This window comes from Symphodus melops (genome assembly GCF_947650265.1).
Source record: "Symphodus melops genome assembly, chromosome: 10".
In the NCBI taxonomy this organism is placed as follows: Eukaryota; Metazoa; Chordata; class Actinopteri; order Labriformes; family Labridae; genus Symphodus; species Symphodus melops.
In genome coordinates, this window is record NC_136700.1 from 7,566,003 (window position 1) to 7,592,111 (window position 26,109).

At 40.4% G+C, this 26,109-nt stretch overlaps 1 protein-coding gene across 4 annotated transcripts in view; it reads left to right on the plus strand.

Annotated features, from left to right (window-relative positions):
- Positions 1–25,827, plus strand: part of pitpnm3 (PITPNM family member 3) — a 69,690-nt gene extending 43,863 nt beyond the window's left edge. For all 4 annotated transcript variants that reach the window (XM_079353875.1, XM_079353877.1, XM_079353878.1 and 1 more), the window contains exons 6-20: positions 4,540–4,729; positions 6,097–6,219; positions 6,941–7,122; positions 8,903–9,060; positions 10,225–10,395; positions 15,691–15,903; positions 16,064–16,212; positions 19,324–19,440; positions 22,050–22,166; positions 22,263–22,411; positions 22,602–22,751; positions 22,968–23,151; positions 23,369–23,497; positions 23,660–24,070; positions 25,587–25,827. In XM_079353875.1, coding sequence (XP_079210001.1) covers positions 4,540–4,729; positions 6,097–6,219; positions 6,941–7,122; positions 8,903–9,060; positions 10,225–10,395; positions 15,691–15,903; positions 16,064–16,212; positions 19,324–19,440; positions 22,050–22,166; positions 22,263–22,411; positions 22,602–22,751; positions 22,968–23,151; positions 23,369–23,497; positions 23,660–23,989 — 2,362 coding nt within the window. In that variant the 3' untranslated portion in view covers positions 23,990–24,070; positions 25,587–25,827. The remainder of the gene's footprint in view (positions 1–4,539; positions 4,730–6,096; positions 6,220–6,940; positions 7,123–8,902; positions 9,061–10,224; positions 10,396–15,690; positions 15,904–16,063; positions 16,213–19,323; positions 19,441–22,049; positions 22,167–22,262; positions 22,412–22,601; positions 22,752–22,967; positions 23,152–23,368; positions 23,498–23,659; positions 24,071–25,586) is intronic.
- Positions 25,828–26,109: the final 282 nt, after the last annotated feature.

The following is a 26,109-nucleotide window of genomic DNA, read 5'->3' on the forward strand; positions in this document are numbered from 1 at the left end:
TGACTCATGCATACAAAAATAAATCATTTGGAGGCACTCTTTAGGGTCTAAAACACTGGCTGCTCTGTGGAAATAATACTAACAAGTTCTTGCATGAGGTAGTTATGTAAAACAAATATTAGGAGTCTCACCTGGCATTTGTTGAGCAGTGCAGCAGGTGTTGAACCTCTGTTCCTGTCCTGTGACTTATGAGACCCTGCTCAGACCGAAAGCTGTGTTTGGACTAATGATATGAGCTTTTTTTCTGGGTTTCCACTGAGAACTGTGTTTGGGTGTGTGTGTAGAGTGTTGTGTGTGTGCACCAGTTGTAAATAAGACTATTAGGTTTAAGGCTGCATTGGACCCTCTGCTGCACTTCCCTGGGATGTTGGGATTTCTTATTTCAGCTAAAAAAAACAAGCACCTGTTAAACAAATCCTCACAGTTTATGGATGAAGGGAGCTGATGTTGTTTTGTCACACAGCAAGTCTTCCTCCTGGAGCAATGCATCTCTGTACTTGAGTTTCCTGAGCTGAATATTTCATACAGCAGCTTTTGTAGAAGGAGTCACACTGTTGTTATGCAAATAGAAGTGTGCAGAGCCGTAACAACAGCACAGAATATTTCAACGGTTTCCCCTTTGTCTGATTTTGCAAATCTGCATGAAACTGTCTCAAAGCATAAAATCCTTCATAAGAAAGTGCCCCGAGGAGCAGGGTTCACAGCACTGGCATCGCAGAGGCACACAGTGGTTTGAAGATTTCAGAGTTTTTCGACTGTTAACTAAACTTAAACAATACATCTTGAAGTTGAATCATCTCATTGTTTACTCTTAATGGAAACTAGTCAACTGGGAGTCTGGGACACAACCTACCCACCAAAAAAAGATGTATAGAGACCGCAGAAATGTTCACCATTTTTTTTTAATTTAACCTTTATCTAACCAGTATTAACCTTTTACATTAGAAAACATTATTCCCTCACAAAAAATTTAACTATCCAAATACATATATGAACTGGAGTCAGCAGCTGATAACTGAGCACAGGTCCAGAGGACAAAGGGGTCATAGTATAGTCAAAACATGGCAGGCACTTTACGTTTCATGTGCTCATCCATCATATGCACAAAGTTAATTGGATTTAAACTAAGCTGCTTTTAACAATACTTTAAAAGGCATCTAGACTTATAGGCTGTGTTCCATTAGTGGTTGCATTGACCTCCATCCGCTAACACTCAGCCCTTATGCTCCTTAAGTAGGCCAGTTAAACAACAGAGGTAAAGTGGTGATGTAAGAAGAGGGAGATTGAAAAGAAAGACACTCCATTTAACAAGGGCCAATCACACCATTTTCTTTTCATTTTTTAAGAGAAAACTAATTTCCTAAAAAAAGTACCTAAAACACTGCTAAAGACAAACAACTGAATGACTTTTCTACTTGGGTTAAACATGTTTTTTTCCCTCTTAAAATTACTTTTGAGGGTGAATCTGCATGAGACCTTATGGTATGTTCCCTGTCAACACACCCATGCGGGGCCCATGTGGGTCAGATATGGGCTGGTGAATGGGCCCCATCAGGGCGGCCCAGCTGGGTCTTGGTTAATTTTGTCGGGGGGTTCCATGGTGGCCCCATGTGGGCAAGCCCAGATGGGCTCATGGTGGGCATTACATGGGCCCTAAGCTGTCTCTGAGTCATGTGTCTTGGTCCAAACATTCAGTGAATCGTAATACAGGCAACACTTCAACAAGGACTTTGAGGTGGAAAATGACTAATTCAAGGTCTCATCTTTGTTTGTTGTTAAATAGAAATAAAGTAATTAATTGTAATACAGGTCTCTTTGTTATTATTATTACTATTATTGTAGCATTAAACACTAACTGTATTGCATGAGTGTGTAAAAAGAGCCTTTGTTTGTCCATAATAATAATGGTTACTACCCTTATGGGTACCATCAGGGACCCATAAAAAGCCCACATGGGGCCCAGCTAGTTTGGGCCCCAGATGGGAGAAACCTGGGTTGCCCATGTGGGTCTAAGCTAAGGCCTATGTAATGCCCACCTTGAGCCCATCTGGGCTTTCCCACATGGGGCCACCATGGAACCCCTGGACAAAATTAACTGGGCCCCAGCTGGGCCGCCCAGATGGGGCCCATTCAACAGGCCATATCTGACCCACATGGGCCCGCATGGGTGTGTTGACAGGGTCTACTGCCCATGTGGGGCCCAACAACGAAGCCCACTCTAAGCCCATGCCCACCCAAAGCCCAACCAGCCCAAGTGCGGCCCATATGGGCCCCAACTGTACGTGTTTGCTGGGTTGAAGTTCTGGTTGGCAAGTGGCGTTTTTTACTGGTCTCACTTTTTTCTCACCTGCCTGCACCTTCTTGATATTGTTTTGGTGTCGTCCTTTGAACTCCCTTTCTTCCAGTTGGGAAATTAGGGGGAGTCAAAGATGTAACAGTGCAAATTGTCAATCATCGCTGGTTGTTATTGGTTGCAGCAACCCCCTTATCAGGTAAAAGATGCAAACATCCATGTTGTTTGTGGCTTTCCAATCTCTGGCTATTAAAATAAACACATTTTAATATGTTTAGACTTGGCTTGTTCAAAGCTTCAACAAACATTTGTGGATGATGAATTTGGCAGCTTCATTTACACGTTTCTGGCAAGAAGAAGTTGGCGCCACCATTTATCAATCTATTTGTTCTAGCCGATGATGTAAATACAGTAGAGTAATTGCCCTCCAACACAGATCTGTCACTGTTTGTTGTGATGTTGAGGTGGGGATTGTGGAGGTGGTAGGTTGTCGTTGATTGACTGGTGAACACTGTTAAGCTAAGAGCAAAGCAATCACATCTGTTTTCTCCTCTCTTCCCAACAGATAAGCTAAAGCCTGCAGCATGGTACTTAACAACTGCAACAGAGATTATCTTTGTGGCTCCTTTTAACAAATGGAAGTGCAGAATCACAGCTGGAATTTAAAAAAAGGTGTATATTGGAGCTGGAGTGTTTTTTGTTTTTTTTCAGCAGTGGTAACTATGTTTTAAACTTGGAATATAATATGTAAAAATAAAACATGACTTAATATTTAAGTTGTACACAAGAGGACATTCATAGATTTAACTCCATTGGCGGCATAATCTATTTTCCCATTTCTTGGGTGGTCAGCAACAACTGTTTGGCTCTAATTGGACAAAGTTCATAACCCCAAGAGGACACAATATGCCTGCGGGCTGGTACTGCGGGCTTACCACTGAATAACACCAATCCATTTAACAGAACAAGAACATCTCCCATATTTAGCAAACAAACTAATTAGCTTTTTTTTTTGATAAGGTAAGAAGATTGAGATTTATTAAACCTGTGTGTTCAAGAGACAGAGTAGTCCTTAATGTGCTTAGATCAAGTTTGATTCGTAATTGCACAAAGAAAGGGGAATCCTTGCAAAAGAGTGCATCATGCAAAATAATGATTTCAAGCGCAGACCCCCTCCTGATGATGTGCTGCCTGGATAGTTCAAAATGTTCATTCCAGGTGCCTTGTTTCTCTGTGTGCTTTCAGTCGGAGTATTATTTCTGGCTAAACCTGTCACAAATCTATATCTGTATTAAATAGACTGAGCAGAAATTAAATTATTATTGATTGTACAAAACAAGCAATATCTGAGGCAGCTACTGTGACCCACTTGTATGTTGGATCATATTTTTTTGTTTCTTGTATGCTAAGAGTCTGCCTTTGTATTTCCACAAAGGATGTGCGCTTTTGTGTAGTGGTGCGTTTGTGGTTTCTGGTAAATGTCAGCCTTGACTTGACATTGATGCTTTTTCCTGTAATCAGACCATTTGATAGATAGTGATGGAGGGGGCTCCTTCTGTTGAGAGACAGAATGCAGGGCAACGCTATGTTTTAAGGTTTTACCTGCTCTGTCACATGAAGCATCTCGCCTGATCTTTGTCTGCCTTGTCATTGTGACAAATGGAAATCAAACAAACACTCATCAGAGTGCACGCGCGCGCGCGCCCCCCCCCAACACACACACACACACACACACACACACACACACACACACACACACACACACACACACACACACACACACACACACACACACACACACACACACACACACACACACGTTTGTCTACAGATCAGTGAAGTCTGCTGTCATTTGTGCTTCCTCTGCTGTTTTACTATCGTGTTGTTTTGATATCACATCCTTCTTGTCCTTATCCTCTTTGCAAATACACACAGACACAGACACATACACACACACACACACACACACACACACACACACACACACACACTGACAAAGCTGCATTGTGGGAAAGTCTTGTCTTAACTCTGAAGAACCTTCGGTGATCAAATTGGATGTGACATTAACAGATATATTGGTAATTGCATGTGAAGTGTGATTTTAATCATCATGAATTAAGGTTATTAAACACATCTCCTGTTTCTTTTAACCACTTTATTTTACAGCTCTCTTGATAAATCAAGGATATTTTGTGAGACTGGATGTAACTGAAGTATTTTGTGCTTCATGTGTTCTTTCTTTCCAGCCTAAACCCGTATAGCTACGACGAGAGCTGTGTGTCGAGCAGCGTGGATCACCTTCCCCTGGCCGCTCTCCCACTCCTTGCCATCGTCTCCCCTCGCTACCAGGATGCTGTGGCAACAGTGATTGCCCGAGCCAACCAGGTGTACCACAGCTTTCTGCAGTCGGAGGAAGGCCAGGGATTCAGGGGTCAGGTCTGTGTCGCCTCCCTCTAGTTTGAGAGGAGATTGGAGGAGAACTTCTTCACTGTAGTCACTCATCATTGAACAATGAGTTAGAGGCACTTCAAAAGAAGTCAACAATTGTCAAAGGAACTAAGGATTGCTTTTGAGTGTGCTTTGTAATCTGTGAGATCTCAGGCCTTCAAAGAGCTCTAGATCTCGATAGTTTAAGTGGATCACAGCTCACTGCCTCGGCTCTTGGTAACGAGCTGCAGTGTCTAAAGAGGTAATGATCCGTGAAGAACTGTTTACAATTATGTTAATCTCACATGTGGTTAGCGCTCTGAAACATAACTCCTCTTTACTTAGCTAAACATGCACAACTATTCTGTTTCTAAAAAAAAAGAGTGACGAAGAAAAGTGATCAAGTGTCCAGCAAATTAAAATTAAATTTTTCTTGCTTTTACTATTAGCTGCTAAAAACCAGCTGCAGGAGATGCTTTTTATGGAAAGCAACTGATTCTCAGGCCTTGAATGCATATTATTTGAACAAGCTGCTCAAACAGTCCTGATTAGCCTAGCAGCAACACTAGAAGACTTAACATACTGCCCAGAGGGGGATAAATTGACGGTTATAAATTCTTAGAGAATTGTAAATTGGCACTCTATAAAGGTATTTGGAGTGACATGTTTATAATGAAGTTAATGCTAAGCATAAACAAGAAATGTAGCTGCAACACACAGTTGAGCATCAGCTAGAGCAGTTGTATACAGTACAGGACGATTAAATTGAACACTTTTTGATAAGGATTTAAAAACATTCAGAGTTGCTCTTTAAAATCAGACTGCAGGTTGTTCCAAGCAAAATTTGCCTAAAACGAGAACAATCCCAGCCCTTTTGATATCCTGGATAAGAAAGCAGAAACCTGCATGAACAGGGTTTCATACTTGGCTAATTGTAATTTCAGTGACGTGAGCTGTTGTCTTGCAATGCTGCACATGGACATGGGCAGATGTTCCCACCTGAAAAAAAACCCCATAAAGATACATTTAATGAGAAGAATCACACAAACGTGCATTTTGAGCAAAAGGTTAGGCCTTCTTTTTGTGAGTATTTTCAGCAGTGGTTGTATACGAGTATAGACACGTATTGTACCATCTACTGTTAGTACAAATTAGTGGATACAAATTCTTGTGAGCTAGTTTAAAATACAATAGTGTAACAATGTACAGTAGATACAACGTCCTTTTTTGTCTGTAGTGCAAAACTGTTAAGCAATGTCAGAGTAGCATGCTTTTCTGTTCAAGTGAAACCTGCTGTTTTTGTTTTTTAAATCCTCTTTAAACACATGCTCGACCACGTGTCGAAGGCATCTAAATGATGTTTTTTTTCTCTGCAGGTCTGCCTGATGGGCGACTGTGTGGGAGGTGTGCTGTGCTTTGATGCTTTGTGCTTCAGTAACCACCAGAGGCCCAGCAGCCCCAACAACAGCAGCAGGAACATCAGCACCGAGAGCCTGAAGGTAAGAGCTCAGTGTAACAGTGACAACATGGTGATGCACAGACCTGTAGAGGCTTTGTGACACTCTGAACAGCTGGTTAAAGAACATGTCACTGGTGATAGATGATTAAAAGATTACTGAAATTGAGCCAGCTTACATGGCTGGTGTACCCTGTTTTAATCAGAGGAGTTAATTAGTACAAGTGTGCACATGTGCTCCAGTGGCGACGTCCTTTGCACAAATCCATCATACACAAAACTCATCTCCGTCTATTTCCTGTCATTTTTCAGACACGACTTGTAGAAGGGTTGCTTTACACTAGAGGCGACGTCCTTGGCACCGTGTTTTCTCCAGTCTCATGCATAAATGCTGAAAATAAATACTGCAGTGGAGATGATAATTTTGTATATTTGGATCACCAGTTGTTTTTTGGACTTGGTTTGATGGAAATCTGAAAATGTCTGAGAGTTCCTGCAGGAGTATACATCATTATATGTGCAAGAACTGTCCTCCTAAAGCAGCTTGTCATTTCATGTCACTTTCGACCTGAATTCCCTTTTTTCTTTTTTTGGGGTCTTTTCCCTTCAGCCATTAAAACCCACACACGTGCTGTCGGTTCTCTCTCGCACGTGCACATTTTTCCTTCCTATGTTTAACCGATCACCTTTAGACAATTCCTTCCTTCTGATTATGTGTAATTTACCTGCACACACATTGGTATGATATTTGTTACTCCTCCCAGGATAACTCAGGCCTGCTCGGGGAGTCCAGCCTGAGCTCCAGCAAGAGGTTGAGTAAGAGCAACATCGACATTTCCGCCCCAAACGAAGGGCATGGCCAGGGCGGTCCGCCGCTCAGCCGCAAGCAGAGTGACTCATATGATGGAGACACATCGTCCACGGGCCAACACAGCTTCTTCTCTAGGTGAGACGGTACACATAAACTTACCAATACATGAGGTGATATGATGGTTTAGAAACATTTTCTTCTACCATGACACATTGGGACACAGACTAAGGTGTTTTGGTGGATAACAAGTTTTACCAAGTTTACCAAGGAATAGTTGGAGTCTATCAGTCAATCAGGGAAAACTCTTTTCATCATGAAAATATCATAATTTCACAGATACAACATGGTTGCAATCAATTAATTAATTGACTATATACTGTTTATCTAAAATAAAAAAATCTGGTCCCTCATTTTGCTTAATTAAGAAAACACAAACACTCACATGTCAAAATAAAGCATCTTAGACATCAGGCACACAGACTGTTGATAGAAACTCTTATATGCATTTCTGTCAAACAGCATCTGTTGATCACTGAGTGTTTTAGAGGCTTATATGATGACCCAGATGTTTCATGCCGGCCCTCATCCAGGTTCCCCTGGCCTGTTTTGCTCTTGCTCTATACCATTATTTGCAGCTTGACTGCAACTCCTGCCTACCTGCCTCAGCTGAACTATAAATAGCCTGTTTGAGCCTGTGCCAGCCGGTTTGTGTGGGAGACTGAGCAGTGCTTGTGAATTTAGCTGGGTCAGAGAGGCTGGAGGGGGTAAAATTGCCATGTTGACTCAAGCAACCAGTGTTCCCTTTACAAATCACATAGTCCATGAGGCGTACACAATCACACACTGTGTTAATGGCAATGCCATCATCACCTTTCCTTTATTTTAAACTCCCCCATCAGCAGTGTGGATGCTGATCTCCTCATCTCATTTTGAACTCTTTCGAGATTTTACATGTGCATCTTTTTTTCTGCCTTGGCCCTCATTATGAATTGACAAATCGGATTATATGAAAATAGTCGTAGAGATTTTTGCTTTGCATTGCATCATGTTTGAACCAAGTGGCTACCTCTGTGCTGTTAATAGAAGCCAATGAGTGAAAAAGTGTGTTGTTTGTTTACATGAGGTTGGCTGCAAAATCTTCAGAAGTAAATAAAATCATTTCCAAGATATATTGCACTATTAACAGGTGTAGAAAACATTGTCCTTCACTCTTAATCCTCTCTACACATACTGTTCTTGTAAATTGTAATTTTCCTATTGTTCACTGCCTCTTTTTGGCAAAACATATCCTAACAAGTTTAGAACTGTCTATATGCTTCGAGGAAGTTACAATGTGGAAACCTGCAGAAATGATACAAACCGAAAAGTAAAGTGGCATGGTAGAAGAGAAGGAGTGGAACATTATGAGATGAAAGACCAAAACAAAAGGAAGTGGAAGGCAATCGAAGCATTATTGATTTGACATCAAAATGTCTGGAGCCAGTTTGCTAATCCTTTCTCCCCGTGAAGGACTTAATGTGGAAATGTTGGCTCGCTAGAGAGCAGAGGGAGCTCGTCAGTCTGTGGAGAGTCGAGGCTGAGGGAAGCTCTGCTGTTTAAACAGCTTTGAGCATGAAGCCGCCAGTGAATGCGGAAGAGCAGCTCAGGCTGAGTCATAAAGGCCCTGCGCCTACAACGACCTCTGAATGTTAAATCAAGCCAGGCAACAATTAAATATGGACAAAGCTAAAGCATCACTGTATCATCTTTGTCCATTTTAAGTATGGAAAAGATTGACCTTTAAAGTTTGAGTGAAACTCTGTTTTACTTTAACAGTAAAATACCTGCTAAGTGCTATGATATTACCATCCTTGGACCAAATGTTACGGACGGACCAAACATACTGCAGTCATTTGTGTCCGTGTCTGTTCCCCAGTCTGATGAAGGAAGGCGTGGAGTTGCGAGGTGGCAGCAGCACCAGTCTGGTGTTGAACCCAGGCAGATTTGACTTTGAGGTTTCAGACTGCTTCCTGCTCGGCTGTCCGCTGGGCCTAGTGTTGGCTATGAGACGTACAGTGCTGCCCGCCGTCCAAGGTGAGCATCAAAAACACTTTTTTTTATAAACAATAGTTGTACTGTTTTTGCTATTGTCCTTTTAATAGCTTGTCTGTTTGCATTGAACTGCAATAACCTGTCTAACAGACTATGACTATAGTGTGATTGGTTGATTAATATGTGGTTTAAACTGATATTCACTTTGATTTACCTCTGCCCTCGAGATTGTTTAAGGTGATTTTTCTGCTACTTTGTTCTTTTTAGTTTACCATAGAGTTCAACAGAATATGTTCCCCCTCATACTGTAGTAACAGGGGAGAAAATGTAACTGAGCTGATGATTAAGTTCCATAGACGCTAAAGTCCTATCAACAAATAATCTTAAGCAGGATTTCTGTGAGCCATATGGGGTTTTCACACCCTCCTATGCAGGGGTGAATGTAGTAATAAATCCTTGCCAGTACTATTATCACAACCTTCATCACTTAATGTTGTTCACCTTTCCTTGACTTCATGCATCCTTGAAAAAAAAAAGACAATTCCATATTTATATGCCAGTATGGAGTGAAACGAAATTAGAACAATAAATCACACTAACCGTTCACAGGTGCTGTGCTAAGGAAGCAAAGAAAGATGCCCAGTTGCCTACTGTTGAAAAGAATTACGGAGAAATTCCAAATTGTCATTTCACAAACAGCTTGCCTGAGCTGCTGTCTGTTGTTGGACTAAAACAATACCATGAAACATCACAACTTTTTCTGCTTCACATTTGACTTGGGAGATATTGCACTAAATGTTTGTCTGCCAAAACCCCACGGCACTGGATAACAGCCAGCTGCAACCTGCCGGTGAAAGCTTGATTTCACGTTACCTAGAAGTTATAAAAGCAGACTGAGCTCCGTGCAGCACAGATTAAAACACAGCGAGGGCAATTCAGAATGACTTAGATGCAATTAATAAGGAGACAAAGCGTTGTTTAGAGGACCTAACTTAGCAGATGTGTTTTCTTTCTAAAAGCCGTGATTGATTTTTGAATGTGGGTTTTGGGAGGCAGTCGCTCTCCCGTCTTTGTGAATCTTTTTAATGGTCCGCAGTACTGGACTGTAAAGGCCTACTTTCAACCCTGCTCTTATTTTAAACATTTGTAACACAACACAGCTTAACTTCTTTTTCCTAATGGGTTTCCTGGTCATTGTGTTTTCAGTGAGCCAGCTCCATCCAGCCTGCTCTCAGGTTTTCAATCTGTTTTACCCCTCGGACCCTTCTGCCTCCAGACTGGAGCCTCTGCTGCAGCCCCTCTTCCATAAGCTGCCACCGTTTGCTGTTCCACGCTACCAGCGCTACCCCCTTGGAGACGGGCGCTCGATGCTCATAGGTAGGGCTGTGATTGGAAGATGAGAATCAATTTTACCAGGATGAAAAAGATGCAAGAGGAGGTTCTTGTGAATATTTTATTAGTCAATTTATTTTTGGGTGTGATTGAAATTCCATATTAATAAATGTTTGGAGTTTGCATTTCAAAGCTGGCCTGAAAACTTTGCAGAATCCTGTTAATGATACTGGATTACAGCAGAGGAAAAGTTCTACGACTAATACATTTAAAGGGGATTTTCACAGTCACATATGTGCACTTCAGTCCCATCTGCATGGTCTTTCCCTGTGCTGAACCCTGCCCCTGTAGTCTGAGGTTGAAGTAATTATACTTCACCTGCTTGTGATGCAGTGCCTGTAGCCTGCCAGTGCTCTTGAGGATGAGACAGGGTATGGGAGATATTAGTCTACTAGATATAGCACAACACTGCTGTAATCCCTCTGGAGAATTTGGTTGTAGAAACGGAGTCCTTAATGAGCCACTGATTTATTTGGATGAATGTTTTAGCCCACTTTAGGGACACAGAGACTAATTCTTAACAGCAGTCATGACGCATCGCTGGTATCCCCGTCTCTTCATGTTCCTAACTCTTTGAAGAAAAAATAGGACTGATCACTCGTACTAACAGTGGGGGCCAGAACCTACAATAGAAGATAAGGCTTTGTGGGTTTTTTTTTGTAAGATCGTAAAATAATTAAACCCCTTCCTCGAAATGCTGTTATCAGAACATTTTAAATTCAAGATGCAAGTGACAAATGTGTGTGCTACAAGACAGTATACTTTTAAAGCTAAAAATGGACAATTCAAAGTTTTTTTCACAATTCTTAGGAAACGTTATTTATCCAACACAGAAAGGTTGTCAGTTTAAAGGTTTTAAGGGTCATTAGTAGTACGAGTTGCATATTTTTTCTGTCAACAATACTTATAGTCCGTGTATTGACACAACAATAATGTCTCACATGTCTCATTGTCTCACAACCAACCATTCGAACGAACCATTAAACAAACTTAACAAACACCCAACCAACCAAACAGACTATAACTATAAAAAAACATCACTCAATACAACCAAAAAAACAACCATCCAAACCATCCATTGAGCAAAGTGAACGCATAACCAACCAAACAGCCAGCCAGCTAAAAGAAACAAAGAAACAAACAAGACCAAAAAAAATAAACCAATCAGTTAAATAAACCCAGACAACCAATCAACTGCACCCATAAATCTCCATGCAGTTCTTTCGTGGCAGGATAAACTGCTAAAATGTGTTTCCTGTTCAACAGAGAACATACAATTTATCAATGAGTTGTGCTTGTATGTGATGTATGTACAAAGCATGTCTGGCACATGATGGTCGATTACACAGTGTGCAAGAAAGCTCTGTTAACTGCTGCCTTAACTGATCTATAAATAAAATCTTGATCAGCTGGTTACAAGGTGAAACGCCTGATAGGAGCCAGTTGTGCTAATAAAATTGATGAAATATGAACGCAAACACAACTCAGTCTTGCAGCTATACCAGATTAAAATAAGCAGTCTGCAGCATCCCAGTTTTATTGGTGAGGCTTTGAAGCTGACAAATTGTGTTAAATTAAAAACCACAGACAGGTGCACAGAGAGAGAGGCAAACATACACTTACAGACTCTTGCTCGCTCACACACACAAACACACACACGCGCGCACACACACACACACACACACACACACTAGCACAGTCAGACATCACCAATTTCCTGCTCTGTAATATGGTAATTAGTTGTTATGAAGGCTTGGAGAGCCAATCAAATCAGGCTCCTTTGGGTATGACTTTGACTGCAACACCCGTCAACAGTGGAGCTTTTATTATGATGAATGCTGCTAATACACGGAGAAGGAGCCCTCTTCTTATTGATTTCCAGCTGGGGTTCAATGATAAATATGATCAGTCAAGACAGCAAATGCACATGGAGTTATATGCTTTTTAATCAGTATCGATCACATGGCTCACAGTGCTTAAATGTAAAGATAGTGGTGTAGTTGCTCACTACTGAATAATTCCCTTACCAGATATGTGAAAGCTGAAAGTGTGACAAGGGCTCTGACTCTTTTTGTTTTCAATGATGTTTCATGGTCGCAGAGCGATCATCCTTCCTTACTTTCTGAATTCTCTGCTTGTCCTTCCTTTAACCACCGTCATCAGCTATTTTAATCCCTGCATAGTGCTTTTATCATGATCTTTCTGATTCCATGCTCCTTGGGTGTATTCTGAACATTTTATTTCTTCAAACTCGCCTTTTTCCTCCCCTCTTTATGGCTTCTGTTTATGTAACATTCTGTCTTGCTCGCAGTTTTTTTTTTGACGCTCCTCCCTGCTGTCTCTGCTTCTCTTTCAGCAAAAATCTTTTGAAATTTGATGTGTGTGCGTCATAGTCAATGTCCCTTTTTCTCTTCCTTATGTCTGCTGAAATAATCTTGTCCTTTCTCGTTGCCTTTCTTTGCTTATTGTGCTCTCAAAGACACAGCCGTTCTTGTGTTCCAGACTCTGAGGGAGAAGAAGGTTGCTTTGTAAAGTTCGGTTTCTACTTTGGCGTCGAAGCAAAAGTGGTGGCCTATGTTACGCGTAGCATGCATAGCTCTGCAACTGTTTGACTACAAATGCTAGTAGCTGGTCTATGTATTCTAGTTATATCGCAAGTTTCTGGTTCTGTCACATTATCTGCTTGTTCGTGTATGGAAAACCATTGCATCTGAAACTGAGCGTATTATGCTGGAGTTGGAGATGATAAATAATGACCAGTTGCAATATACTGTACTGCAATAATAGCAAGAAAGAAAAGTGACATCCAAGGTGATGGAATGAATGGATGCATTGGAATGGATGGGTGAAATATTCAACTCGATAGCGATGTTAGCTCAGGCTACTAGTTAGCCTCGGTTAAAAACACAGGTTCATGGCACAAAGACAATACATTTATCTTCTGGTCATAATTAGGTTAGGTGTCTCTATGTTTTACATGTATTGAAAGCCAGGAGAGGAAAATGGAGACCAATCATAGACTTTGCGGTCTGGGTAGTTTCACAAATTTTGGTTGGAGAAATTATATTCTGTTTGTTTTACCCATTTTTAGAAAATGGTCCTGGAAGCACAAAGTGGTTCCCGCAGGGCTGCAAAGAACAATTATTTTCACTGATTTCTTCTTCTGATAAGTGTTATTTCTTTTCATGCCTTCAACAATTAGGCTATGATTGAAGTCTCTTACTTAATTAAAAAAGCAGTAGTTATGATCCTACTAAAAAACTGCTGTGCAAAAACGCTCTCATCTATGAATGTTGTGGAAATATGCATACATGTACAAGGGACCTCAATGGATATTCTTGCATTTGTAGTTGGGAGAAAAACACAATGCTGTAATTATTTTATAATTATGGATAGATAATGTCAAAAACATCATATTGTTAATCGTATTACCTCTTTATGCAATATTTTCCAAACCAGAAATATAAATTCCATCCTTAAATCAAACCCATGAGTTTGAATCATTAATCAACAATAATCTGTTATCCATGCAACCCATTCAATGTGTGTGTCAGATCCCATCAGTCTGTATGTGAATCAATCTTTGCCTGAATTTATGAATCACACCTGATTCTTTGTCATGTCTGAGGGGGGCGGCTATTAATCTGTATTCCTCTGCTGCAGCCGATCCCTCACAGACCAAACAGGCAACATGTGGCTGCATCTGACGGTTTATTGTAACCATTACAGCAAGAAGGGAACAGAGGGGCTAATCTGCCAATAAGGGGTTATTCTGGGTGAAAATGTGATACAAACGCATATAAGCTGATCCCAAGATACAAATATTGAATAAGGTAATGAGATTTTAAATGGAGAGAGAAATGTTGTATCAAGTGTCAACTGAAGTCATGTAATGTTATGGTAGATGGACTTGAGCTTTTATAAAGCTTTTCTAGTCTTCTGACGACTTAAAGCGCTTTTACACCAGTCAGAGGTCACACTTCTTTATTCACACACTGATGGCAGAGGCTGATGTGTAAAGTGTTCATCAGTATTTACTAATCCATTCAGACACATTCACACAATGTAAACAAAGTGGTGGTTGCAACTTGGGGTTCAGTGTCTTGCCATTTTAGAATTTCTTGTTTTATTATGAGGTTTTCTTCTTTTTTTGTTGGGTTTTTTTCCTGTGTTTTTTAACATTATTCTTCAATCAACTGTTGATAATTGGTTTTTTAATTAAAAAGCAAGAGAAAAATGAAGGAATATCATTATTATTACCATTATTATTATTATGCAGACAGGAAATTGTCTTTGCGCAAGCTGTCTGGAGGATTAGTTGTTTCCCAGGATGCAGCAGGATTCTCTCTTAGCGAAGACCTTTAATATGAAGCTCATGTCAGCCATCATCATTCCTACTCCACCTTATGTCCCCTCCATCGTCTCCCCTGATTGACAAACTGTATGTTACAGTAAATGGCAGTGAGTACAAAATCTTCAACTGTCGACTGTTCAATCAGGTAGAACATGGATTTGGTTTATTCACTGTAACTGAGGTCAGGTTACAGTGGATGAAGCCCTCTGCAGCACACTGTGCAGACTCATTGAGAGGTGAGTCAAGACTTGTCCACTCTCATGCATCCACAGCAACACTGAAGACCTGGGTAACAGGAAGAATGGAGTCTGGCTGAAGGAAAAAAAAACATTTGGAGTTTCATGATTCAGGTATAAAGCTAAAGTGAGGTATATTCAAAGAAAAATAGATGCCTCTTTTGGGCTGTCTTGTTCAGCTTTCTCTCATTTAGCTATGACTGCAAATGGAAGTTGTGTTACATTAGGTTTAAGTCTCCTTTTGTCCTTGATGCATCCTAGAGTTAAAGATAAAAGCCTATTGAATTGAGGTGGTAGACGCTAACTTCTCTGATGGTTGAATTATTGATGTAATTTGCAATCTCTTGTCTCTGCATCTCAGGGAATGGTAAGTAGATCAGGTCTTCAGGGACAATTCTAATTTTCCTATTACACAGATGTGAAAAAAAGTGAAAAATATGTTTTCAGGTGTATCTCTGGAAGAGAAGACACAAACCTCATAAATGTGTTCGGCTAAGGAGGGGCTCAGAGAAAAATGGGTTTTGGTTTTTTGGTTTTCAAATACATAGCAAGTCGATACACAGCAGGAGTCTGTGGTATTAGGGAAAAGAACAACATTGATTTAAAGATTAAAACCCTTCATTAGTTGTGATCATAGCATTTAATTAGCACTTCCCTCATCTGCACCTCTCCTCTTCTTTCTCTTTCTAGCCGAGAGTATTCAAGGACATCCAAATGTGTTTCTGGAGGGTGATCAAACTACAGGAGGTCCAGCTTCGCATTCATCGTCTGAGACAAAGACCGAAGGCGGAGGAGGAGAAGGAGGAAGAGGAGGAGATGGAGGTCGTAGAGCCAGTGTGACCAGTGTGGAAAGTGAAACGTCGATTTGCTCCATGGGCCAGCTGGGAAACACCATCAGTAACAGTGAGTGGGAGGGAAGCTACAGTAGCCACGTCTCATTTGTTCAATTATTTCCTGGAGGGAGTTGATTGAGGTTTCGCAGGTTTCTCAGCTCTTTACTTTCCCTCAGATATACAATCAATGTTTGCATGTGTGTCCGTGTTTGTTTGTATGTGTGTTTCAGTTTCCGGTAGCTGGTGGGGCTCAAAGAGGTTGGATTTTGCTTTGTACTGCCCTGATGTGCTGACATCCTTCCCTACAGTGGCTCTGCCTCACCTTTTTCACGCCTCCTACTGGGAGTCAACTGATGTAGCAGCTTTTGTTCTCCGACAGGTAAGCAAACTTATTATAAGCTCATTGTTGTCAAATATAATAAACAGAAATTGCATTAGAAAAAGTTTGATGTTTGAAACAGTCGTAGAGCCTTTTTTATTTTCTATATTTTTTTCATATTAAGTATTGGTGTTTTAAAAACATGTTAAAACCCTTGTTCTGACAAATGATAAGAGACTAGTCGTTTTTGCATTTGATTTGCACATCTAAAACCAATATGATTTTACAGAGTTTATGGGGCCTTGTTTTGGTTTATTAAAGGGTCCCAGGACTGACCCTTGGGGAACTCCTTATGGACCCTTACATTGCCTGTAGTTGTGAATGCGAGTGTGGCTGATTGTCTTTCTTATATGTTAGCCCTGTGATTGACTGACGATCAGTCCAGGGTGTACCCACCTTTTGCCCATTGACAGCTGGGATCAGCTTCAGCCCCCTACAACCCTGAACAGGAAAAGCAGTATAGATAATGGATGGATGGATGTTGTGATACCTGCTTTAAGATAAGATCTTCAAAAATATAACGGTACTTGAAGAAGCGAAATGCCAGTTCTACTAGTCCTCCTACCTCGTCTATAACTTTCATGTTTTTCTGTTTTAATTCACGGTGAAGAAATCTGACTCTGGGATGTTTGTTTTCTTTCTTTTGCCATGTCTTTGAAGCAAATGCTAATTCTTGTAGAACAGATGTTTCCATTAAATCACTCCTTCTTGCTTCACAAACAACAAAGCAGAAAAGTATGATGCTGCTTAGCTGTTCAAGGGCTCCTTCTGTTGCAGATGACAACCTGAATGTGTAATAAACACAAGTCTGTCAGCAAGCCAGGGAGGTTGTCAACACTCTTTTATGGCCTGCATCTAGCTGTGTCCAGAACCAGCAGTAAGAAATAATCTATGATATGGAGATTTACTTATAGATTTAGTCCATACAAAAAATATATGAAGTCTTCCTAAAAAAAAATCTGTATGTTGAACAACAATCCAGTGCTGAGTCATGACATGTGGATCTACAGCCATAGACACACTACATAATATAACGGCCCATTTTACCTCAATTTGGCCTCCATGAGTGATGGTCAAGATTGTGGGGATTTTGAAGTACTCTGAAAAACATCAAGGTCACCATCAATAGTCAGCACACTTGCTCAAAGGATCTTTACATTCACATCACACCTCACAGTTGAGCCGGAGACGAGGAGAAGCGCCTTTATCAAACATGCTTGAAGTTTTCACCACTACAATCTGAACAAATCCAACCAGGCTTTTTTTGGTAGCACGGGCTGGTTTATGAATGCTATCTAAAAGTGTGTGCCTAGAATCTGTAAAAGTCTGAATTTTAATATGGTGCTTGTTCTTTTGTTGTGTTTTGGTTCAAATTGTAACAGTGTGCACATGTGGTTCATGCTTAAATGAGTCACCATTCATTTCCATATCTCCATCATCAACCTTTTGTAAGTCATAAGGACCCAGCCTTAGAGAATAATAATACCGTCCGTGCATATATTTCTAACACTAAGTAGGAATTAAACCTTAAGCCCTGGCAGTGTTACCACAATCCTCTAGCTGCTCAGGAAATATCACAACTTTGATACAGGATGTTCAATGAATCCTCTGATACCAAAGAAGAACAAGGGAAAAAACGAAGAGCACCACGTCATGTTCTATTAAAAGTCACTGAAAAAAATGGCAGTCTTAGAACGTGATCATTAGAGAGTGGCGAGCTCCCCGAGAAGAAATGAGGAACCTGCATCTGTTGTGCTCTAACATGTCTTCTTTGTGAGAAAACGTGAGTGGAATAAGCTGAGCGCCAAAAAAGAAGAGCTATCAATGCCTCCAGAAGGCTAATAAACCTGAGGTTGATCCTTTTTGTTCAGTTCTTTCAGTTTTGCATTATGCTGCATCATATTTTGAGGTTGTCATGGAATTTCAAGGCTGCACAGAAAATGATTAGTTTACTACTATGAATCAGAAGCCGACAACTCTCATCGTCCAAGCTTAGTATGCAGCGGATTGTCTTCAAATGATTTGGAACAAAGAGTGGCTTTACAAGAGTCGATGTTCTTGGACTTTTTCAGGCTGATATGCGATAACTTCTGTGAGTCCTCTGAATCAGCTCTCATCCCTTAATCTGTGTCAGAGGTGCTCTTGTCATAAATGCTTCCCATCAGAAATTGTGTTTAATGAACCATTTACAGAACTGCGGCTTCAATTTTAAACCTGCAGATGCTGTCATCGTCATTTGCAAATGGGGTACTCAGTTGAGTCTAGAGTTGTTACCATTAGAAAAATATAGAAGCACATTTTTGGCATGTGCTTCTCTGTGTATGGTGATTTCTATTTTTCTTGTTTGTTTTTTTTCCTCATTTAGCGATACCAGTGTTGAGGAAGTTAAAGGGATACTTCACCCATTTGCATGAAGCTGTGTATCATTAGAAACATGATAGTAGTGTTGAATGGTCGTGAATCCAGTCCTCATTTTGCCCTGAGACGAGAAAAATGTGTTTTTATTTGCCTGGAAGTTTTCTTCATGTGATGCAAAAAGCGTCATATTGCATCACATGAAGAAAACTTCCAGGCAAAGAAAAACATATTTTTCTCGTCTCAGGGCAAAATGATGGTTGGATTCACGACCATTCAACACTACTATCATGTTTCTAATGATACAAAGCTTCATGTAAATGGGTGAAGTATCCCTTTAAAGGAACAATATGTAATTTTGAAATGTAGCATTAAAAACTCGGTTACAGTATATCTGAACCAGTTTGCTTGCCCACTTTCATGCTAGCAATACCTGTTGGTTTACGGTTTGCCTAGCAAAATGAGGTGCCTCATAAACGGCCAGATGGCAACACCGCTTACCTTCTCTGGTCAAGAGAAATACAGACTGGAATCAAAACTTAGAGGGAGGACAAACTGGCTGCTGCATCAGAAAAGAAGCCAGCACATCAACATAGCATGTGCTTAGTATGGTATAGGACCGTACATATATTATCATTTATATTGCATAATATCCTAAACTTGTTCTGCCTTTCACATATAGTATTTTCTGAAAAAATAAAAATAAAAAAGACAAAAATGTGTACTCTGAATAATACTCATTGTTTGTATCAACAGCTTATGCGGTGTGACTGTGTGAAGGCCCAGGAAGCGGACAACCTCAACTCAGCTCCATTCTCTCCCTCCAGCCCACGAGAGAAATGGCTCAGAAGGAGGACACACGTCAAATTAAGGGTAATGAGTAATTCGTAGTTGTAAATTATATATTTCAAAGGTTCTCCCAGAATGGAAATTTGTACATTTTTAGAAACTGTGAATTGACTTTTAGTAGTTCATATTCAGACTTGAACTCAAAGTGTTACACATCCTGGGATAGTGAAAACAGACAACAAATAAATACATACATACATACATACATACATACATTACAATTACATACAATTTGTGGCATGTGTATTCATTCAAGCAAAAAAAAAATGCAGTTATCACCACATGCTGAGGTTGAAGTCCTTTAAATCTGTGGTTTGGTTGACTGGACTTTCTTAAATGACTCCTGCACTTTCACCTTGTATCACTGATTTGAGCAGAGGCACACATTTACTTGATGCTTCTGAGATGTGCAATACAAAAAACAAGGTTACTTTGCTGCCCAGCCAATATTCCATTTATCTGTCATTCTCTAAAGACAATAGTTTAGTGACTACTTGCTTTTCATGAGGCTATAAATAGAATAGTGCGCAGCCATGGAGTACCATGCGAACATATCCATATTTGACCCTGGGAAGGCTTCTTTATTCAGTGTCTTATTCATGCGTCACCTTGGCTGAGTGATGCATTTCTGATGTAAGTGTCTCAAGAAAAGAGAGTTGGCCCCAGTCCTAAATGTGCTTCATGCTGATTGAATTTGGGCACAGCCAGTTCATCTGCAGCAAAGTGATACTATTCAGAGAGACTTAGCATCTATTTCTGATCTGCCTTGCTTTGGTGAGGTCTTTGTCACAGATTGAGGGAAACCTCTTGTGTGCCTCTTTTTTCTCACTGCTCTTTTTACTGGCAGGGGTCTGACCCCCCCTAGCCCCCCCATTCATCTTTTCCTCACCTTGTCTGTGAGTGGTTGCTTTCCCGTTCTCGCACAGGAAGGCACACAGAGTAGTCAGTAAGCAGCATTGATGAAATTCTAACCAGATATTGATGGCTGTCAGGTTTCCTCAAGTCACCCACTTGCTTTGATGTTCGGTATGTAAGTTTTTGAGTTTTGCATATGTGGTATATTTACTCTGCATGCTTTGTCATCACAAAATCAGCATGCAAGTAAATTATTGTTGACAAAAACTAAAGCAGAAAAACAGCTGAAAATGTCAAACTTCCTCGTTAGACGTCACATCCTTTAGATCAATTATCATTATCCTCTTATAATTACTAGAAAAATACAACCACAACCTTTTTGCTCACATCACCACTTAGCAATATTTGTTATTCACAGATGCTCCATTTTTTTTTTAGTGAGTGCTGTCAAAACAGCAGCGCTGATTTATGGTAAACAAAGTCTCATCAAAGCCTCTCTATCTTGATGCAATCATTGCTATAAGCAAGGATGGATTTAACAAATTACATTTATTGCTGTGGCTTCAGTATATACATACATTTGCTCATAATTTAGTGTTTGTATAAGTTGCAACTCTTATGATAAAAAAGTGATCATCTCTTTATCTGCACACATAAATCCTTCACAACCTTCGAGAGGAAATGTCTCCTTTATCAGCTGATCTAATGGGCCTTATTTAAGAAGTCTAACTTTTTGGGCTGAACAAAATATTGCAGGTCAAAGTCAAGGTTACAGAAATAGCAGAGATATAAGTGGAAAGATTAAAATTTTTGCCATGGTGTCCTGAGAATTATAAGTTATGTATAATTCTGCTGATAATAAGTGATTAGGATGCAACCCATCTCTGCAATGGGATTTTGGGATAAGAGTTTTTCTGCTGGCTCACATGGAGGTATTTACTGCATGTGGCAATATGAGGAAGAGAACAAGACAAGGAAGCGTTATAGAGAGTAAACCTGCTTTTCTGGACCAGCCAACGGTGCATACTTCAGGGGCGTTTGGCTGTGCAGACAACTTTGGCAACAAAATGCATCTAAACAGATTAAACCTTAGCCTTTTACAATAACATATTAAATATTCAGTGTCTTAATAGCCAGAACACAAAGATGACGGATGCAAAGACAGCTGTGGTTTTTCACCAAAATATCCCCACAGCGTTTCAGGCAGGCATAAAATCACTGTCCCTGATTTCTTACTTTAAGTACCTTGTCCATTTTAAATCAGGCTTAAAACAATGTATGTTGCTTTATGGGCATACAGTTCACATATGATCCGTTTTTAAAGGTGATGTTGTCCATGTAAACAGCAAGTCTATTAAAAACATAGAGCTCTTTATTTGGACTCATGTTTTGAACTAGCTGAAGTCCAACGTGAACTCACAAGTCAATAAGTCAGTAATTTAACACTTAAACCAGCTAATGTGATCCTATTCTGTGGCTTTGTTACCTAACCCAAAGCCATGCACATTTAAAAAGCCTAATTTGATCCATTATTGTTAGAAAAAAACAAATTATAGCAGCTTTAAAACTTTTGTTGTCTGTCCCTTTTTTAATTGTAAATCTTTCTCCTATTTTGAGCATTGCCATTTATTCTTGACCTTGAGTTATTTATGAATTCAGCCCAGCTCAATAGCCATGTCGCAGCTCTTTCAAAGCGTTTTGCTCTTTTCATCGTTTGGAATAATCAGATTTTCTCAGCTTTAGGGCTCTACTATCATCTTTTCTACTATCTCCTGCAGAACGTCACTGGCAACCACAGGGTGAATGATGTGATCGCGACAGAGGACGGACCTCAGACTCTGGTTGGCCGTTTCATGTACGGCCCCCTGGACATGGTCACGCTGACTGGAGAAAAGGTGAAAAGCAGTGACATGATTGATGACCACAAATATACTTAAGTGCATCTGAGACATACATTAATTTACGCCTGTTGACCAACCTATCACTCTTAGGTGGACATCCTGCTGATGACACAACCTCAGTCTGGCCGTTGGGTGCACTTTGACACAGAGGTGACCAACAGCAGCGGTAGAGTCACATATACAATCCCCAAGAGCAAGAAGCTCAACCTCGGAGTCTATCCCATTAAAATGGTGGTCAAGTAAGCAACCATGCTGCATGCCTGTGAAAGACTTCTGCTAAATCAAATAGAAAACTAATTGTTTCTATAAATTCTATAACGTCCTTTATCCATGCTTTGTATTGGTGCATTAGAGTGCAGTATGAGGAGCGTTGCGTATTGATTGCACACTCTAATTTCTGCTGAAATTACTGTATTTTCCTTTCTCAAGGGGGGATCAGACAAGTGCTGAGGCCTACTTGACTGTGCTGCCAAGAGGCATGGAGTGTGTGGTCTTCAGCATTGATGGATCTTTCGCTGCCAGCGTGTCAATCATGGGAAGTGACCCTAAGGTTCGGCCCGGAGCTGTTGATGTTGTCAGGTAACGACTACTGAGCGCGTCTCTTCTCTTGAGATCAACAAAAAAAATTTCAGAGGGATCATCCTCTTGGTTTCATATATCAGCCTGTGTGCACAGCAGCAGATGCTTGAATTATTTTACCATGTCTCATTCCAAGTGAGACATGGTAATGTGAACAAACTAAGAATTTTAATGAGCAACTTTAAAACGAGTTTGATGTTCTATATTTGCATACAGGCACTGGCAGGACCTGGGATATCTCATCATCTACATCACAGGCCGCCCTGATATGCAGAAGCAGCGCGTGGTGTCGTGGCTCTCGCAGCACAATTTTCCTCACGGGATGATCTTTTTTTCTGAAGGCCTTGTCCATGATCCCCTGCGACAAAAGACCATCTTTCTCAGGAACCTGATACAGGAGGTAGAACTCTAAGACAAGCCAGCCTTCTGACATCAATTCAGGAGTTCTTATAAAGCATGCAAAACATTTTGTTCTCTGCTCTTAAATTAACCCAGATTTCACTCCTCTGCATTATTTTTTGCTCACAGTTAATTGTGCTGCATTAAAATGCCAAGCGTATCTCCATGTGATTTCTCTCTCTCTCTCTCTCTCTCTCTCTCTCTCTTTCTCTTTCCAGTGTCACATTAAGATCAACTCTGCTTATGGCTCCATGAAGGACATCTCTGTTTACAACATGCTCGGCCTCAGTCCCTCACAGATTTATATTGTTGGCAGACCTTCGAAAAAGTACCAAAATCAGTGTCAGGTAATTCAATACCCATTTGTGCCTTTTTACTCTTTCAGTGGTTGTATATCAGGGTTTGGCTGTCTGCTTACTTTATTTCAGCTTTTTTCCCCTTAACTACTCTGATCTTATAACTATATTTTTTTCTGATTTTCCAACCCTTTTCTTGTGTGTTTTGTGTAGTTCTTGAGTGAGGGCTATGCAGCTCACCTCTCCACACTTCAGTTTGGCCACAGAGCCAGACCAAAGAAATCCCCTTCGGTTCGGATGGTCCTGAGAAAGGGCTCCTTCAGTATCTCAGCAAAGCCTGACTTCCTGTGTAAGCGCACCCACCTGCGAAGAACCATGTCGGTCCAACAGCCCGACCCGCCCTGTACACCTAACCCCAAACCTGAGCGAGCCCAGAGCCAGCCAGAGTCAGATAAGGATCATTGTGGAGGAGTAGGAGGAGGTGGTGGGGGACAAGGTGCATGGGGACGGGCCTCCATTCATCGTGGAGACACAACTCCCTGACATAAAAATAAAAAAAAGAGAAAGAAGGCTTGCAGGAGGATCAAACTGGAGAACAAAGGGGTCTTAGCATCCAGGGCCATGGTGAGATTTTATTGTTTAAGATTCAAACCCTGGTTATAATAACTTTTACTCATTGTTGTAGTCATGACTGTAGATGATGAGTGAGAAGCACAGATGGGACGGCCAACTCTACTCACTTTTTATGTCATTTCAGCATTTTTAGATCACAGTCATTCTGTCTCCTTCACATGCAATGTGAAGCTACAAACTAACTAAAGAAGGCTTACCACAAGTTAACTAAAGAAGGCTTACCACAAGTTAACTAAAGGAGGCTAACCACAAGTTAACTAAAGGAGGCTAACCACAAGTTAACTAAAGGAGGCTAACCACAAGTTAACTGAAGGAGGCTAACTACAAGTTAACTAAAGATCTCATAGTTCAAGATGGTGCCGACGTATGGCGACGTCGCAAGAGCTCTCCTATGTGTGTCGTATTGTTTGTTTGGAAAGAAGACTAGGAGTTAACTAAAGAAGGCTAACCACAAGTTAACTAGCAAGTTAACTACGAGTTAACTGAAGAGGGCTAACTACGAGCTCGTTGCACATCTTTCCTTTTAAGGATATTGGTTGCAAAAATAGTTTACTTTTGGGTTAAGTTTTCAAAATACAAGTTGCTATAAAGAATGAAGAAAGTCACTTCAGGTCTAATTTTTGCTCTGTCGCCAAATGAAATTTGCAAAGATCAGCCATTCCAACCATTCCCCTTTTTGTCCACAATAGAAAATAGTTACGTTGTGGAACACAAACTCTATTACCTGCTGTTTAATCACGCACTGGCTCTCTCATAGGATCCATTAACAGACATTAAGAGCATGAAAGTGGTCTGTAGACACCGTCTCGGATCCAAACAACACCTGTGAAGTCATGTTTTATTGTTCCCCACTTCAGAAAAAAACAATCACTGTTGTATTAATTGCTGCAGCATAAGCGTAGCGTGGATAAGTCCTTGTTGAATAATGCAGCCGTTCCCCTTTTACTTTACTGTGGTGTCTGCAAAGCTTTTAAGAGCTTGAGGTTCAGCAAAGCTTTGAAGGAAATACAGATTGATTTTGCTCGCTACTGTCGAGTTTTAGCAAAGTCAATAAACGTCCATCTTGATTAGATTACAATCTGTGATGTACCCAATACATTGTGGTCTCTCAGTTGCATAAATATTTTCTGTAATAACCTATAGTCTTGAGAAAATCATGTGAAAGATAGACTTGAGAAATACTTTTTTTCTGGATGATTAATATTACTGTTGCAACCTGTGTAAGAGAAGCTATTATTAGCAGCAGCTCCCTTGGAGGACTGAATGTTAATTTTCCCATGATTGTGATTATGCAAGTTTTGATGAGCTACTCCTTTGTCCTCTGTAGCTAGAAATCCACTTATTTCTAGATTTAGAGATATTGTCTGTGCAATCACAAAAATGAGGGCTGTGTAACCAAGAGAGAGTGAAGGAACACATTTGCTGATCAAGAACACCCAAACATGAATTGTGTTGACTTTTCATTCAATAAGTCCTCAAATCCCTTATTTTTCCTCTCTCTTTTCAGAGTGTCATCTCAATCTTCTGTACATGTTTGGATCTTCTACTGGTGTCACATGCAGCTCAGCTTTACCTCCTGCGTTGCCCTCTTTACTTCATATCCTGTGTGGCTTTTTTTGTGACCCTGATGGATTGCGTCACTCAGTCTTTGTGCCTGATTTTTAAGCAATTGCCTGGTATGGCGACTTTTAATGTGAATGTCTGTGAAAGCTCAAATTGTGTCTAATTGTCAAAAAAAAAGAAAAGAATGTATTTCAGATTGCAGATATTCACGCATATCCCATATTTGAGAAACAAAATCTGATGCTGCACCTCATTTTGATGTTGACTTTTGACTTCTGTGACGTGACATGTGGTCATGTGGAATAACTTCTGTTTGACATCCATTTATGTAAATACTCATTATATATCATCCTTGTGCAAGCCTCTTGGACACAGAAGCACTGTGACGTAAAGGTTCAATTTTTACAGAAGCTCAGAAACCTGGAGTTTACATCAGCCGCCTCCATCTCCATGTTTCTCCAACTGTA